Genomic DNA, 18,744 nt, shown 5'->3' on the forward strand with positions numbered 1-18,744 from the left:
CAGTTAATCTCCAGTTAATTTTCATTGCTCATTGTGTCACTAATCCACAATTTGTTTATCTTTTGAGGGAGTTAGGTTGTTTCTACTTTAATGTTCTTATAGAGTAGCAATGAACACCATGTACAAAGATTCACCAAATAGATTCCTAGAAGTAGATTTCCTGGGAACTTTCCACCTCTATTAGCTATTGCCAAGTTCTCTGGAATGATTAAACCAATTTATACTCTCATCAGCACCACATGTAGTTTGGGGGCCTGAGTGGACTGGTGTCTGACTCATGCCTGAGGAATTTGAATCAGGAGAAGCTGGCTGAGGCAATTTGGTAGGGGGGGGGGCAGGAGCGGGGGGAGCAGACAATGGTGGCAGCAAGGGGATTAGTCTTCATGCCTAGAATTTGTCAGCACAAGGGATGTGCGTGCACGTGTTTCCCATGGAGCAAGTGTGGGCCACCATAAGAGAGCCAGCATGGGATCATCTTAGATTCTGTCCCAGAGGCCTGGGTGGAAGGTCAAACTGACTTCAGCAAAGAACCTGAAAGTATTATCAGATTCCTAGGGGCTGAGAAAGGAATTGATAAAGGCACCCAGGAGAATGTCCCTAAGATTCAGCTTTAAATATCTGCCGCTGTTTCACAGTACTGATCCTTTATCACCACAGCAAGAACAGTCGGGTAAGAACTTTCTTGCTCCCCTTTACTCTTTTGGCTAAGTTTGGGCTGTGGTGGAGGGATGGGTGTGGGGAAGGAAACCAAAGTGGAGAAAGAAGAGAAACCCACCATATTCCTTACTCCTGCTGGCAATAGTCCAGAGCTGAACAATAGGCCAGAACTGAAGAAGCCTCAATTATAAATCAAGTTTGGAATTTTGACTGGACATATTAATTACTAAAATGACCATAAGGGACTGCACAGTAGGACTTTTTAAAACCTAAGGGTGACCAGAAAAGTCCCAGCACTATCAGAATTTTCATCTAATGACAGGAGTAGACTCACGAATAAATGTAAATAAACAGTGGGACAGAAGAACAAAGTTGCCTCATAATTATATTCCAAAGTCATGCTTGTTCTTCACAATAAACAAACATTCCTCCAAGGTGGCTTTATCCTGCTTCCAGTCAACAAATGTTAATATCCAGTCACCATATGCAATTTGTTTTAAAAAATTTGGTTAAATCATATATAATTTAAAGCTAAAACTACTAAAATTTTGTAATGCTTCCAAAGCCAAATAAAGTTGGAGATTCCATACTCTTCTAGGTACATATCAAAGCAGCAGTACTATTTCCTGTAATTAATTGGAATGACTAAGTATTTGTAAAAATAGCCTTCACCATTAGCTCAAGCACTTATAATGGGCAAGTAAAAACAAATTGAAAAAAAAATCTTTGTATTTCATCTATCAAAATACAATAGATATTATAGAAGGAAAAAAGAAGGCAACTATTCTTTTTCTTAATTTTTTTTAATGTTTATTTTTGAGGGAGAGACAGCGAGTGCAAGCTGGGGTGGGGCAGGGAGAGAGGAAGACACAGAATCCAAAGCAGACTCCAGGCTCTGAGCTGTCAGCACAGAGCCTGATGTGGGGCTCGAACTCACAAACCATGAAATCATGACCTGAGATAAAGTCGGATGCTTAACTGACTGAGCCACCCAGGTGCCCCAGAAGGCAAGTAGTCTTATTTAATACAAATGTTCCACTTATAAGAGAGCATCACTTATTTCCAGAGAATAAATTAAATACATTATTTTATATTATTAAGTAGTGTTTGGTATACGTAAACATTAGTTTTATAGCAGTGATTGCACATAAGATTAAATATGTTATTTTTTCTTAATGTTGTAGTTTCTTTTTAAAAAATGTTTATTTATTTGGGGGAGGGGGGAGATGGGCAGAGAGGGAGGGAGAGAATTCCAAGCAGGCCCCATACTCAGCTCAGAGCCCCATGCAGGGCTTGAATACATGAACCATTAAATCATGACCGAGGAGAAATCAAGTGTTGTAGTTTCTTTTTTTTTTTCAATATATGAAATTTATTGTCAAATTGGTTTCCATACAACACCCAGTGTTCATCCCAAAAGGTGCCCTCCTCAATACCCATCGCCTACCCTCCCCTCCCTCCCACCCCCCATCAACCCTCAGTTTGTTCTCAGTTTTTAAGGGTCTCTTATGCTTTGGCTCTCTCCCACTATAACCTCTTTTTTTTTTTTTTCCTTCCCCTCCCCCATGGGTTTCTGTTAAGTTTCTCAGGATCCACATAAGAGTGAAACCATATGGTATCTGTCTTTCTCTGTATGGCTTATTTCACTTAGCATCACACTCTCCAGTTCCATCCATGTTGCTACAAAGGACCATATTTCATTCTTTCTCATTGCCACGTAGTACTCCATTGTGTATATAAACCACAATTTCTTTATCCATTCATCAGTTGATGGACATTTAGGCTCTTTCCATAATTTGGCTATTGTTGAGAGTGCTGCTATAAACATCGGGGTACAAGTGCCCCTATGCATCAGTACTCCTGTATCCCTTGGGTAAATTCCTAGCAGTGCTACTGCTGGGTCATAGGGTAGGTCTATTTTTAATTTTTTGAGGAACCTCCACACTGTTTTCCAGAGCAGCTGCACCAGTGTGCATTCCCACCAACAGTGCAAGAGGGTTCCTGTTTCTCCACATCCTCTCCAGCATCTATAGTCTCCTGATTTGTTCATTTTGGCCACTCTGACTGGCGTGAGGTGATATCTGAGTGTGGTTTTGATTTGTATTTCCCTGATGAGGAGCGACGTTGAGCATCTTTTCATGCGCCTGTTGGCCATCTGGATGTCTTCTTTAGGTTGTAGTTTCTAACAGAAACTGACTAACACAAGTTTTTTAAAGATATCTTCTTTCAGGGCCAGGGTGAAAAATCTCCGAAGTGGAAAAGTCAATTAGAGAAAGAATATTTTAAAGACATTTTAAAGACACCATGTTTTATTAAAATTATTTTTCCACGTCGTATATAAACTGAACCTTTGAATAAAATCAAGTACAACTTCAGAATAATTCTAGAGTTGAAAGGCACAGTGCAAATGTAAATTACTACAAATCAACAAAATTGAAAAATATTTAAAAAATTACTTTTAGCACAAAAAAATTCCTGTAAATAAAAGTAAATTCAGAACATTACACCATCATCAGTATAATACCTTGTTGGACACTTAGTTTTTTTCCATTCATCTTCCAGCTGAATTAAGACATTAACCATAATATTGTGGAATGTTCAGCATTTATGTTTGCTAACCAGACATATATGACCTGTATAACCACACTTAGAATTTAATTTGCTCAGACGAGTTGGTGATTTTGGTATACTTCAACCTGGAGAGAGTAAGTAATCTTAATGTAAGATGTGAGAAAGGAAGTCTCCCATGCAAACTTTTGTAGAGATCAACTAACAGTATAGACAAAATCTAAACAAAGGAGATTAGTGGATGTTTTCAAAGTATGACCATGTAAAACAGCTAATCGAACTGATATTCTTAAGAACTACATGCTCACAATTTCAAATAAAGAAATTACTAGCCACTTTGAAAACAGAATTAGGGAAGCAAAGTGATTTTACAGCAGTCTTTGAGTCTTCTGCTTTAATAGTTTTTCACCAAAACCATGAAATAAATTTAATACATTCCAATTTCTGTGAAACACAAACAAGGAAGAAATCTGTTAAAACCATGGAGTACATTTTTATTTCTAATTTAAAATCTCCTTTCAAGTTGTATAAGCTTTGAAATGCAAGTACAGCTTTAAAGCATCATAATGAGTAATTATAGATGAATAATAATACAGTCTATATCCTAAGGAGCATCTGTAGGCGTTTTAATTGGAAATAAGCATTCTGAGATAATACTAATAGCAGTGTGGAAAAATGAAGTGAAAAAAAAAATTCAAAGTGTTGGGAATCCTCCTATCCTTCCTGGATTTTATTTTAATCGTCTCCTCCACAGAGAATGAGCAGTACTTTCCTGTAGTCTCCAGATGTGTCACCCTGGGGGCAAGGGAAGCAAAGGAACAATCTGATAAGCGGGTTTTCAAAAGGAATACACAGATCGGAGTCAACCATGTTAACTTTTTCAGTCTTCTCTGGCTTTTTCTCACAGAGGTATTTTTTTATTGCAAAAGTAATACCTGTTCAATATAGGAAATAAAGACATAAAAGAACATAAAAACCCTAATTCCACCATCTAGAGATATTCTTAGTATTTTGGTGTGTGCAATATCCTTCCAGACCTTTTTCTATGTGTATAGGTTCCTATGTGAGCGGGTATAGTATTCTGTATTCTGCTTTTTTACATAATAGAGATTATTTCCCTATTTTAATTTATTAAATGTTCTTCTACAACATCATTCTTTAATGGTTAAATAGTATTCTGTTTTATATAGGTAAAATAGTTTGCTTACCCTCCCCCACTGTTAGATATTTCTATCTTTTCTAATTTTTCACTATTATAAATACTGTTATAATAAGCAATTGTAGTTAAATTTTTGTGCATTTTCTTGATGATTTACTCAGGATAGATTTTCATAAAATGAGAATTACCAGATTAATGATGGTGCCTTTTCTTAAAGAACATTTTTTTTATGTTTATTTTTTATTTTTATTTTTTTAATTTTTTTTTAACTTTTATTTATTTTTGAGACAGAGAGAGACCAAGCATGAATGGGGGAGGGGCAGAGAGAGAGGGAGACACAGAATCAGAAGCAGGCTCCAGGCTCCGAGCCATCAGTCCAGAGCCCGACGCGGGGCTCGAACCCACGGACCGCGAGATCGTGACCTGAGCTGAAGTCGGACGCTTAACCGACTGAGCCACCCAGGCGCCCCTTAATGTTTATTTTTGAGAGAGAGAGAGAGAGAGAGAGAGAGAGAGAGAGAGAGAATGCAAGTGGGGAAGGGGCAGAGAGAGAGGGAGACACAGAATCCGAAGCAGGCTCCAGGCTCTGTCATATCAGCACAGAGCCCGATGTGGAGCTCAAACCCAGGAACCACAAGATCATGACCTGAGCCAAAGCCGCCGGGTGCTCAACTGACTGAGCCACCCAGGTGCCCCAATGATTGTGCATTTTCTTAAGCCTTTTGGTACATGTTGCAAAATAGCCTTCCAGAAAGGTGCTATAATATCTACATATAATGTTTTATGGTCTAATTATTAGATCAATTTTTGTTTGTACTTCATGGGCACTAGAAAAGAGGGAATCTCTGTCTATTGGATTCAAAGTTTAATATATATCTCTTAAATTAAATCTTAATATATCTTTCTTTATGTTTTGTCTCATCAATTTGCCAAAGAACAAGGATGTGTTAAATTCTATCTGGCATATTTTTCCATCAATGTCTTCTTTTGGAGCTTCAAATTTCTTATTTATAGATTTGAATGCAACACTTATTTGGCACTTAAAAGTTTCATGACTTAATCTTTGTTGTGAATAGTTGCCTTTATTAATATAAAGTGATCCCTTTTTTCCTATTTAATGTGTTTTCTCCTTAAATTCTTTTTCCTTATAGCATAATCCCTTTTTCCTTATAGCATAATGTTCTTTTCCCCGGCCTCTTTTACAGCTACTTACATGTCACTGTATTCTAGTTGTTCCTTACAAGTATAACTTACATTTTTCTTACTTTTGTCATTTTTGCTTTTTTAAAAAAATATTTACTTTTGAAAGAGAGAGAGCATGCGAGCAGGGGAGGGGCACAGAGAGAGGGAGACAGAGAATCCCAAGCAGACTCCCCACGGTCAGCCTGAACCCCCAATATGGGGTTTGAACTGTGAGATCATGACCTGAGCCGAAGTGAGACACTTAACCGACTGAGACACCCAGGCGCCCCTGGATGTGAATCATTTCTTGTCATTCTCATGCCCAGTTAGGACTCCGGGAAGTCTGCTGCCAGGTAAACAAAGGCAGAAATCCAGCGTAACTAACAGGCTTTCCCACTGTAGATCTTAGCTGGCCCTGGGTAGGGTTCTGGATGACTGACTTTGTTGCTTATCTTCCACTGTAAGCAGGCAGGCAAGGAAATGACACTTTTAAAAGTATTCATTACAATATACTCTTTCTCTGTCCGGGGTCAACATAATTACTATATTTAGAAGGCAAACATTTCCAGCTTCTAACCTGGCAGAGATTTAAACATCTGTGTGAAAGGAAAGAAACTGGAAATACCTGAATTAGAGTAAGATCTTTAAAAGTGGTGCTATCTGTCAGGGAACAGATAAGAAGTGTCTGAATACCTAGGTCAGAACCCCATTTCTTTTCTCAGAGCTTTCCCCTGGACCAAGGCTGGGCTCTCATGACCTACCTTGATGAAGGAATACAGAGACTTCCCATAAAGCCTCTTGAAGTTTTCCCGGATGTCCATCATATCAATCTCTGCTCGAGAAACCATAACTCTGATAAGGGTGTCATCATCGGTGCCCAAGCCCTAAGGAAGAAAACAAGATCCATGCTGGTTCTCAGTGCCCTTCTTTAGCCTATCAAGGCAAGCCTATGCATGGCTCTCCTGATGACGTCTTTTGCACCACAAAGCCTGTAGAAGCCTGTGGAATACTGTTCCTCACCATGGTGTTCAGGGCTTTCCACAACCTACCTTTCCAACACTCTGTGTTCTGACCAGAGGAGACTACTCTCTGCCATTCGAGACACATACTCTGCTGTTCTCAGACTGCCTGCCTCACCTGCAATGATTCCTCCCCACTGAATGTCATCCTTCCTTCCCCAGCCTTACCATCCTTCCTACCAGATGAAATCCTCCAACGTAAAACTCCCTTTATCTATTTTTTTAACGTTTACTTGCTTACTTTTGAGAGAGCGAGGGCCTGCACAAGTGGGGAAGAGGCCAAGAGATACACACAGAATGTGACACAGGCTCCAGGCTCTGAAGTGTCAGCGTAGAGCCCAACGCAGCACTTGAACTCACAAAACTGTGAGATCATACCTGAGCCGAAGTCAGACGCTCAACTGACTGAGATACCCAGGTGCCCCTGTAAAATTTCCTTTAAGGTCCTACTGAAATATACCAACTTCTTTAAATATTCTTCTCTGATCTTCACCCCCTAAACAAATACTGGAAGATGCTCTTCTTTCTGTGTTCCTATATATTTGGATCCTCAACTACTGTCTTATATTCTATTTTGTCCTTACTGGTATTTTGCACACATGTGTCTTCCCCTTCCTACCTTCTGATCTCTCCTGTACCTCTCATGGTTCCCAGCAGCGGTCTCTGCACAGAGTATGATGCATGGTTAGGGGCTTGGGCTCTGAAGCCAAACTGCCAATATTTGCATCCTTGCTCCATTACTTCCTCACTGAGGACCTTGGACAAACTGCACATCCTCCCTATGTCTCAGTTTTCTCATCTGTAAAATGGGGATTAATAATAGGACCTTCCCCTTAGAGCTGTTGTAGGGATAAAATTAATCCATATGTATACGGCATTAGGAATGGTGATCACATGTTATAAGTACTCAATAAGTATTACCTAGTATTATCATTAGCAGGCACTCGGTGAAGTATTTGATGAGTTGAACTGAGTATCTCAAGCTGATTTTGGTTAATTTGTATGGGAAACAGAAGTAAACATGAAGGTGGACATAAGACATGTTGGAGTCATTGAGATGCTAAAAATGAGCCATTTACCTTCATAGATTTATAAAGCCTTTCAGCAAAATATGCAGATTTGTTCCTCATGCACTTTACTGTTAAGAGATAAAAAAAAAGAAATAAAAAAATTATAAAAGCTATGAGAAAAAAGTGGCAATTGTTCCCTCTGTTTCTACAAGGTATGAAGTAGTATTCTCTTGATTGCTTTGTCAGAAGAATTTTAGCCAAGGTCTATGTTTTATGAACATAGACCATGGAGAAATAATTAATAAAGGCAATTAAAGCAAAAGGCAGCATATAGTTTCAAAATGATTACTATGTCTACCATATGAAACAGTTATTAGTTCTAACCATCCATAGACTTACAAGAGGCAGCTAATATAGGATTATCTCTCTGGTATATTCAGATATAAAGGCACAGAGGATATAAAATATATAAAGCTACATAATATAATAATGATCAGATCATATATAATACTTCTTGTCTAAAATTCTGCATCCCATTATGAGGGACTGAAACTTTTTTTTAAATCCCTGAAAACACCTATATCCCCATGACAACAAACTAGTAAGGAGAAAAGTCGGTAAACATTTGTTTCTCTACTTCCCACCCTCTACCAACTTACCTATGGCCAGCAGAGCATCTTCAAAGCTACCAGATGTTTCAGATTTAATACTCTGCTCAATATCCTTCTGTGATATCCTTTTGTATTCATCAAACACTACAAACAATAACAAAATGGAATTATAAATAATAAAAAGAATAGAGGAAACTGAAATTTATGGAGAGAATGAGCATTCTAGAGATCACTGTTTATTTAAAAAAATTTTTTTTAACATTTATTCATATTTGAGAGACAGAGACAGAGTGTGAGTGGGGGAGAGGCAGAGGAAAAGGGAGACACAGAATCCAAAGCAGGCCCCAGGCTCTGAGGTGTCATGACAGAGCCTGATGTGGGGCTGGCACTCATGGACAGGGAGATCATGACCTGAGCTGAAGTTGGACGTTCAACCGACTGAGCCACCCAGGTGCCCCCATTTTTTTTTTACAAGTATTTTTTAAAATTTTAATTTAATTTAATTTTTTAATTTATATCCAAGTTAGTTACCATATAGTGCAACAATGATTTCAGGAATAGATTCCTTAATGCCCCTTACCCTTTTAGCCCATCCCCCTTCCCATAACCCCTCCAGTAACCCTCTGTTTGTTCTCCATATTTAAGAATCTCTTATGTTTTTGCCCCCCTCCCTGTTTGCTTCCCTTCCCTTATGTTCATCTGTTTTGTATCTTAAAGTGTTCATATGAGTGAAGTCATATGACATTTGTCTTTCTCTGACTGACTAATTTCACTTAGCATAATACCCTCCAGTTCCATCCATGTAGTTGCAAATGGCCAGATTTCATTCTTTTTGATTGCCGAGTAATACTTCATTGTATATGTATACCACATCTTCTTTATCCATTCATCCATCAATGGACATTTGAGACACCCCCATTTTTTATTTTAATTAAAAAAATTTTTTTAATGTTTGTTTTTGAGAGAGACAGAACACAAGTGGGGGATGGGCAGAAAGAGAGGGAGACACAGAATCTGAAGCAGGCTGCAGGTTCTGAGCTGTCAGCACAGAGCCTGACGTGGGGCTCAAACCCACAAACCGTGGGATCATGACCTGAGCCAAAGCCAGATGCTTAAGCGACTGAACCACACAGGTGCCCTGAAAAAAAAATTTTTTTCTTAACGTTTATTCACTTTTCAGAGACAGAGACAGAGTGTGAGTGAGACAGAGTGAGACACAGAATCCAAAGCAGTCACTATTTATTCTTTGGCATACCTCAGGAAGAAAGTAATTAGCAGTGTCAGTGAGAACCCAGGAGGCACAGGCAAGTGGAATGGGTGCGAGGGGAGGATGAAGGAATGTTGTGACTCTCGGAGGAGATCAGGTGAGTCCTTTCCCTTATTTGGGACCCTGTTTTCTCACACATAAAATGAACATAACATCTAGAGAGATGTGCTTTCTTTTCTCATTGTTCTCTTAATGAGCAGAACATGTCTTTTTGTAATTCTGGCCTTGGCAATCACCTGTGTGTTCCTTTTGGCTTAAAACTAGAGTAAGTCAACCCCTTGAATAATGAGTCACATTTGACACAAATGGTTGCCTCTTTTAATAGACTGTAACATAATTAGTTTTTCTTTCACTTCTTGCCAAGTATTTTCAAATGCGATGAACCTATTTTCCTCTCGCTGTCTCCTTCTGGAGCCTTCTTAGAGTGGATATCTGTTTCTTCTTCTTAACATTGCTCTCTTTGGGGTATTGCCCCAGGCCCCGTCAGTGTGATTTTCACAGGGCTGTCAACCCACAGACACCCCTGCCCCCCAACATACACCATAAGCTCTACCAAATCAGTGGGCAGTTCATCGGACCACAGCCAGTCTTACCCTCCTGGGGATTTTTTTAAATTTAATTAATTAATTAACTAATTAATTTTTAAAGAGAGAGAAAAAGATAAAGAGATCTTAAGTAGGCTCCACATCCAGCATGGAGTGGGATGTGGGGCTCAATCTCACAACCATGAGATCATGGCCTAAGCTGAAATCAAGAGTCTGATGCCTGACTGAGCCACCCAGGCTTTCCCCCTCCTGGGGGTTTTATAAATGAGCAGATAATGGGAATGGCCAAAAGCACTGAGTCAGCTTTAACCTCAGAGAACAGAAGAATTAACTGGGGAACCTGGGAAACATCCTGGATGTCACTTTCAGGGATTCTAAATCAGCCAGTCTGAAGTAGGGGTTCAAGAACCAGCATTTTCAACAAAGACCAGACTGAGAAACTCTGCCTTACAAGTAAAACATGTGACTCCCTTCCACTGTGATCCCCAGAACTGCCTTCATTTCTGTTCTTCCTGGAATTGTTCAGCTCTTCCTTCAATTCTATGAGCCACCAGTTTTTTCCATTTTCCCTCTTGTCCCATTCTGTATTATTTCTCCTTCTTACTTAAGTTGGAGTCAGTGTCTATTGCTTGGAATCAAAAGATCTCATTGACACATTTTCAAAGTCCCAGTTTTCTCCACTGTAAAATGGGGGAAATAATGGCTGCTCCAATGGGATATTGCAACAAACAATGCTTATCATATGCTTAGCACTGCACTGGGAAGATAATTAATAAAACCCTAGTTATTTGAATCCTCACTATTATTGTTTGTTGGTAAGAAAATTATGAAGTTTTCTTTATCCAAATAGTGCTTAGATTTTCTTCCAGTCGTTTACAAGCAGATATTTTATAACTTCCCGACAATTGTGCTGAGAAGTGAAAATTGTTACAAAGGTATTTGCATGGTCTTTAGCAGACCTGCAGTTCTTGGGAAATACCACCAGGTGGAGATTTATGTAATTAGTAATCTGGCAAGGGGAAGAAATAAGGAGCTGAGTCAGAAGTTGGTGCATCTGATGGTAGCCCGTGACATTTATTAACAGGTGTAATTACCTATTTTTAGGCACTGTGGAATATCTGAAATCACTGCAACTTCCAAATGTGTTGTAATTTTCAATTACTTTATGTTTTCAATTTAGCGAACTCATCCTCAAATTCCCATAGGTTTTGTAAATTGTGTGTGATTATACAGCACGGTGGGTTTATAAAATTGTGCTGCAACATAAAGACCTAAAGAGCTTATATAAAAGATGAAATATCCTATTTAATCCTTATTGCTGTTTACAAGAAAATAAACCTGACGACAAATGTTCCACAATTTTTTTCCCAAAGAAGTTTAAAAGCACATTACAAAGACTAGCATTACCAGAAGCAAATTAAAAACATTACACATAGGAAATAAAATGTGAAACTATCCACTATTTACTCCCTAAAGAGTATCCACATACTCCCTAAAGAAATCATTTCTATTAGCTTTACAACTTGGATATTAAATAGGAATAAATATCAACCAACAATTCTACTTCATTACTCACTGATGTACTGAAGATTTTTTCTTATGTAAGTAAAATTAAATGGGGCAGGTGCCTGGGTGGCTCAGTCGGTTTAGTGTCCGACTCGTGATCTCGGCTCAGATCATGATCTTGCAGTTCGTGAGTTCGAGCACTCATAGTGCAGAGCCTGCTTGGAGTTCTCTCTCCCTCTCTCTCTGCTCCTACCCCACTCATTTTCTCTCTCTCTCTCTCTCAAAATAAATAAGTAAACTTAAAAAAAATTTTTTTTTAATTAAATGGGGCTGCTTTAGAAAAAGGACTGACCACGAACGTTGGTTTCCTACAAACAGGAATGCCAAACCCCTATGAATACATTGTATATCCACTAATTATTCATCATTAATATTTCAGAAATTGGCTCTCATGCACACTGTTGCACTCCTACATTTCCAAGGTAAGATATCTAAGACAGTTCAGTGCAATCAGTTCTTTGTACCAAGTAAAGGGGAAAAGGTTCTAAATTAATTATGGACAATATAGTTTTCACTGTCTTTCAAACAGTTTCTTTGAAGATGAGGCAAGTGCCTTACCATGCAACAGATGATTGCGATTCCGGGAACAGAGAACAGTTAGAAATTTCACCTCATCTGTCCCCCATTTCTTCTCTCCAGCCTCATACAGGTCCTGAAGCCAAACAAAGCACAAGTTTAAAACATCATAGAGAAGGTGCCAGGAAATATATAAATATTTCCAGAACTTCATAGAGCTGAGCTGGCTGCGTTTTATTTTGTTGGTGATGAGGGTGGATGTGGTGTTGGTGAGTGGCAAACAATGACTCAAGACTTTTCCTTAGGTATATGACTAATAGGACCTTTTACTATCTCGAGAGGGCAAGCACCAGCAGCAGCTCCTTATATACAGACTACATGGTTCTATCAGAGCTGAAAGGAATGCCCTAGACTAGGCTTACCATACAGAAGTCACTAACCATACGTGACTACTTACATTTTCATTCATGAAAATTTACAAGTCAACTCCTCAGTCAGACTAGCCACATTTCAGGTGCTCTGTCGCCATTTGTGGCTACTCTGGCTGAGGAGTTGACTTTTAAATTTCACTTAATTTTAGTTAATTAAAATTAGCCAGTGGACACCTATACGAGACAGTGCCAATGTAGAACATTTTCAGCATCGCAGAAAATTCTACCGGACAACACTACTGTAGAATGATCTGTGATTTACCGAAGGCTACACAAGGTGTCACAGTAGAACCAGGACCCCATTAGTAATTGTTTATATTCCAAACAGGTAGGACTATAAGAATTTGACTCTGGCCACTTTAACTATATTACTGATAAATCAAAACTACTATTCATGTTACCTCACTGCTATTTTAAAAAAACAACAGGAAAATAGCAACTGTTGGCGAGGATGTCGAGAAACTGGAACCCTGTGCACTCTTGATGAGAACGTAGAATAACGCAGCCTCTATAGAAAACAGTATGGCTATGCTTCAAGAAATTAAAAATGGAATTACCATATGATCCAACAATACTACTTCTGAGTATATAGCCAAAAGAATGGAAAGCAGTCCTTACAGAAATATCTGTATATTCATATTCACAGAGCATTATTCACAACAGCCAAAAGTTAGAAGCAACTCAACTGTCCATCGACAGACAGATGAATGGATAAACAAAATGTGGGCTATACAAACATTGGAATATAATCCAGCCTTAAAAAGGAAGGAAATTCTGACACATGCTACAACCTGGATGAACCCTGAGGACATTATGCTAAGTGAAATAAGCCAGTTACACAAACACAAGTACTGTGCGATTACCTTGTATGAGGTGTCTAGTCAAACTCATAGAAACAGAAAGCCAGAGAGTGGTTGTCACTGGCTGGGAGGAGGGGGAAATGAGGAGTTGTTTAATGGTATAGAGTTTCAGTTTTGCAAGGTGAGAAAGCTCTGGAGATTGTTTGCACAGGAATATGCACATAGTTAACATTACTGAACTTAAAAATGGGTAAGATGGCAAATTTTATGTTATGTGTGTTTTATTTTAAAAATGTTTTTGGGTGCGCCTGGGTGGCGCAGTCGGTTAAGCGTCTGACTTCAGCCAGGTCACGATCTCACGGTCGGTGAGTTCGAGCCCCGCGTCAGGCTCTGGGCTGATGGCTCAGAGCCTGGAGCCTGTTTCCGATTCTGTGTCTCCCTCTCTCTCTGCCCCTCCCCCGTTCATGCTCTGTCTCTCTCTGTCCCAAAATAAATAAATGTTGAAAAAAAAAATTTAAAAATGTTTTTGGAGCATCTGGGTGGCTCAGTCCGTTAAGTGTCTGACTTCAGCTCAGGTCGTGATCTCACAGCTCGTGGGTTCAAGCCCTCCGTCGGACTCTGTGCTGACAGCTCAGAGCCTGGAGCCTGCTTCAGATTCTGTGTCTCCCTCTCTCTCTGCCTCTCCCCGCTCACACTCTGTCTCTCTCTCTCTCTCAAAAATAAACATTTATTAAAAAAATTTTTTTTTTTAATTTAAAACCCTACTGTTTATTTACAGTCAGCAGCTGGCTTGTTAAGTTTCTCAAAATGCCCTTAACTGACACATTTTTGTCACTCATTGGGCTTCCCTCCATCTACTCATCTATTCTTTCACTTCTTTGTCTAATTTCCTCACTGCTTTAGAGTCAATTCACAGAACCATGGAACTTTAAAGCTCAGAGGGCACGAAGAGTTCATTTAAGTAATAAAGTAATAAGCTTTAAAATTCAGATTTTCCTGTTTCGTCTAAGATCACTTCTTGTCAGCTCATCTAGCTCCTTTATCTTTTCTTGCCCTTCATCTGGCTCCGTTTTCATCTCTGTTCTTTTCTCACTGCCTTTTTATTTAGCTCTTGTTTCACTAAAACCTGTTTTTCTCTTGTGTATTTTAGGGTCCAAAGCCATGTGAAATCTGCCTCTTCCTGACAGTGTGGCCCTGTTTGCCTCCCTTGCTGCTTCTGTTTGTTCACAGGCCACATAGTGTCTGAGCTGAGGGTTTGCTGACTGTCACGCTTTTTCATTTTTAAGTGATGAGCAGTCTATCCAGATCTGTTCTTTTCCTCCAGAACAAGGTGAGGGGATTCTTCTCGGAGCTCCTCACTTTTTATATGGATGGAGTTCCAGCAGGAGCACCAGTTGCTAGTCCACGGAGGACTGCTGAGACACAGGAGTTCCCTGAGGAATTTCTTCCTGTTCGCACAAAGCCACTGTGCTTTGAGGTTGGGGGCATTGGCCTCTTTTCTGTGGCAGAAATGTCCTTCCTGCATCCTTGGCCCAGGTTTGCTGCCCATCTGGCATTTTAACGGCCCTCCTCCATGGTTTCCAGTGTTGATGCAGATTTTCCCTTTTTTAGATTTGCTGGTTTGTTTGTTTTTCAGGAGAAGAGAACCAAAATGTGTCATCCAGCCAAAGCTCTGAAGGGCATTTTTACTGTAGTTTAAAAACTTTTTTTATGTTTTTTTTTGAGAGAGAAAGAGAGACCGAGCCCAAGCAGGGGAGGGGCAGAGAGAGAGGGAGACAGAATCTGAAGCAGGCTCCAGGCTCTGAGCTGTCAGCACAGAGCCTGATGTGGGGCTCAAACTCACAAATCTTGAGATCACCATCTGAGCCGAAGCTGGACACTTGACCGACTGAGCCACCCAGGTGCCCCTAGGGTAGTTTTAATATATCATGAGTTTCTTTTTCTTTTTAATTTTTTTTTAACGCTTATTTATTTTTGAGACAGAGAGAGACAGAGCATGAACGGGGGAGGGTCAGAGAGAGAGGGAGACACAGAATCTGAAACAGGCTCCGGGCTCCGAGCTGTCAGCACAGAGCCCGATGCGGGGCTCGAACTCACGGACCGCGAGATCGTGACCTGAGCCGAAGTCGGCTGCCCAACCGACTGAGCCACCCAGGCGCCCCATGAGTTTCTTTTTAAAGTAGGAATTTTGAGCACTCCCTATGATGTCCTTCAGTGCCAGTTTCATCCCAAGAACAGATGAAATTGGACTCGTTGGATAACAGCCTTTTTAAATTTTAAGATTTCTACCTTTTGTAAGTTACCATGACCTGATTCCACCTGCCCTGATCATTCTTCTCATCTCAAACTCATTTACTTTCCTCAAAATCCAGCTATAACACCTAGTGGTTGCAACCACTCCCCCTGCTGCTGATACAAGCCACAGCAAAGGCTGACAAGGTTTTCCTACTGTCTTATCCTATAAGAGCTGAAATATCAGTGGGCATTGGTCTTAAATTCCTCACCTCTTGGTGAAGGATCCAGAAAAACCTACTCTGAGTTCTACTTCCTCCGTCTAACTTTCCCAGCCCAAACTTGGTAGGAAACCCCTTTCAGCTGATCACTTCCAAGAGGCTCCTTGAAGAGCCCTCAAAACAGTTGATTGAACTGCATTTGTTTAAAAAACTCAGACAGACCTGGATTCAAGGAGCCCAATTCTACCAGCTAGGAGATCTTGGACAAGTTATTTATTTATTTATTTATTTATTTATTTATTTATTTATTTATTTATCATTTACCGTAGTTAGGAATGATTTTTTTGGATAAGTTATTTAAATCTTCACATCAGTTTCTTAATCTCTAAAGCAGAAGTAAAAATATCTACTTCACAGATGTGTTGTGAGGAAAAAGCGCAAAGCAGTTAATGCAATGCCTGGCATCTAAGAAACGCACCAACAATTGACAGTGGCTATAATGTCTCAGGAATAAATTGCTTGCTAACTCTTCATTTAGTTTGAGATACACCTGTAGGAGCTCCTGAAGGAGCTATGGAGGCTCCTTCCAACATACCCAAAAATGTTGTCTTTGAGGTAGCTGAAATTCATGTAAACAACCAGGAGTTCAGCGTTTTCAATACCTTCTCCCTCCTCAAAGCTTTTGTTTTAGAGGCAATTTCCTATTTCTCTAGTATGGGATGGGCCTCCCTGCATCCTCAGAACTCTTATGACACACATACCCCTCTCCCTCTTGGTGAAAGCAACGGGTTCTTTCCTGCAGAATCCATAGTGGTTCATACCTTGCATAATGAATGGGAACAGTTCTTCCCCATGGTTGTATATTGGTTGAGAGTACAGGATCTAGATCCAAATTGCCTAGGTTCAAATCCCAGTTCTGCCATGTATTATCTGTGAACTTGAGCAAGGAACTGGACTTCTGTAAGCCTCAATTTTCTTGTCCATAGAACGGGGATAGCAATACTTGGTTCACAGGGTTATTGCAAGGATTCAATGACATACTTTGTATCAAGAGCTCAACAGTGTTTGGCACTTGGTAAGGACCCACTTTTTATTAGTTCTTATTGTCAGTGTTACCTGGCTGCAGTAAATAGATCAGGCATCAGTGCCAGGGCAGCATCAGTGGGCTGGGCACCAGGGAAACAACTGCCTCTTGGGGGTTGATATTAATTTTACCCCAATGGGGTACACACTGCGCCAAGCTGTTTAACACAGGTGCTGTCAAATGTTCTCTCTGGGGAAGTAAAAATGCAAGGTAAATAAAGCAAAGGCAGGTCCCTTCACCTTCAAGTGATTCCAAAGATGGTCCATGGTTCTCTGGGGTGGCCATACCATGGTCCCAATGTCAAGAACACAGGGGGGCTTATATAATGATGCCCTGTATCACCCCCAAGCCCCAAGTATCTCTGCAAGAAATTTCTGCATTAAAGGTTATCTATGGGAACCTTTTTTTTTTTTTTTTAATATATCCCAGCCAGGCAATATACACTGAAATATAAGAGGGGATCCACCAACTAAGGCATGTCTTACTGGCAAAAGAAAAGAAAGAAATTTCAGTTCTACTAACCTGAGCATCCTGTCTCATGAGAGCATCATCCAGATAATTTCCTTCATCCCTGCCACCCTGAGAAAAACAAAACAGAGAATGAGAGAGTATCCATGAAGACGGTGGTGGGGCACACTGTTAGGACAGAATGTCTGGGAACCCAAGGACATGGTAATTAGAATGCCCACAGAGGTCATACTTCCAGCCTAGGGAGAGAGGGCAGATGTCCTCTGAATGTGTTTGCATTATTCCTGTGGCTCTGGTCTGTGCCTAGAGAACATGACCAACCAGAGCCAGCGGCTCCTTCATGCTGCCTGGGCAGTCTCTGCCAGCAGAAGGGGAAGCAGAGAAACACTGCCTGCTGACTGCTCCCTCCACTGCTGTCTCCTCCCTTTGTCAGCTCACCCCACTCCTATGTCTTCCCAGCTAACTCAAGGCCTTCCTAGCAGGCAAATCTACATTGATCAGTTCTGCCAAATAAGGGCTTGGAACAAAGGAGAATCAAGAGTCTAGGACCAGCCGTGGGGCTTAAGGAGCATGTGAAAACGCCTCACCCCTCACCAACATCAGCTCATGGGAAGGGCAGGGTTGAAGTCTGGGAGGAATGGTAAGGAGTAACAGGCTACTTTCCTCTGGATTGTTAGACTATTTTTTTTAATGATTATTTATTTATTTTTGAGAGAGAGAGAGAGAGAGAGAGAGAGAGAGAGAGAAGAGAGAGAGCACGGGGAATGGCAGAGAGAGAGGGAGACAAAATCCCTAGCAGGCTCTGAGCTGTCAGTGCAGAGGCCAATGTAGGGCTCAAACTCATAAACTGTGAGATCATGACCTGAGCTGAAATCAAGAGTTGGATGCTTAACCAACTGAGCCACCCAGGCACCCCTTGTTAGACTACCTCTATTGCTATGCTGTCTCAATATTCTATGGTCTAGGCATGGCTTGGCAGAGTGCTAAATCTGAAAGGCAAAGAACAAAATGGGTTAAGAAATGCCAAGAAATAAGGAGTGAGGAAAAAATAAGGAAACAAGTAAAGCAGGTCAGCATTATTAAGTAAATATCACAGGCAGAGTGTGGTGGGGTTGGAGATGATTTCTGGGGTCCTGCCTTGTTAATATTAACAGAAACAATATTATTGTTTTACAATATTAACAGAAACAATATTATTGTTTTACAATATTAACAGAAGCAATATTATTGTTTTACAATATTAACAGAAACAGGAAGTCAGGAAGATGAGCTGGTTTGGGGGGGAAATGAGTTCAGGTTTAGTTTAGGAGGACTGATTTGAGGTGATTGTAGACTATAAGGAAACACCTTAAAAAGCAGTGAGAAATGAGAGTCCTACACTCAGGAAGGACGTCAGGATAAAGACAAA

The 18,744-nt window shown here is 40.2% G+C and overlaps 1 protein-coding gene across 2 annotated transcripts in view; it reads right to left on the reverse strand.

Moving 5' to 3' along the window:
- Window positions 1-2,944: 2,944 nt before the first annotated feature.
- The window catches only part of ANXA4 (annexin A4), a 159,266-nt gene continuing 143,466 nt past the window's right edge, over window positions 2,945-18,744 (reverse strand). For both annotated transcript variants that reach the window (XM_086700949.1, XM_025932455.2), the window contains 6 exons: window positions 17,391-17,447; window positions 12,143-12,236; window positions 8,255-8,350; window positions 7,665-7,723; window positions 6,328-6,450; window positions 2,945-4,020 (listed from right to left, as the gene is read on the reverse strand). In XM_086700949.1, the coding sequence (XP_086557075.1) occupies window positions 3,961-4,020; window positions 6,328-6,450; window positions 7,665-7,723; window positions 8,255-8,350; window positions 12,143-12,236; window positions 17,391-17,447 (489 nt within the window). In that variant the 3' untranslated portion in view covers window positions 2,945-3,960. The remainder of the gene's footprint in view (window positions 4,021-6,327; window positions 6,451-7,664; window positions 7,724-8,254; window positions 8,351-12,142; window positions 12,237-17,390; window positions 17,448-18,744) is intronic.

The sequence above is a fragment of the Puma concolor genome, chromosome A3 (assembly GCF_028749965.1).
Source record: "Puma concolor isolate L17-30 chromosome A3, mPumCon1.1.hap2, whole genome shotgun sequence".
In the NCBI taxonomy this organism is placed as follows: Eukaryota; Metazoa; Chordata; class Mammalia; order Carnivora; family Felidae; genus Puma; species Puma concolor.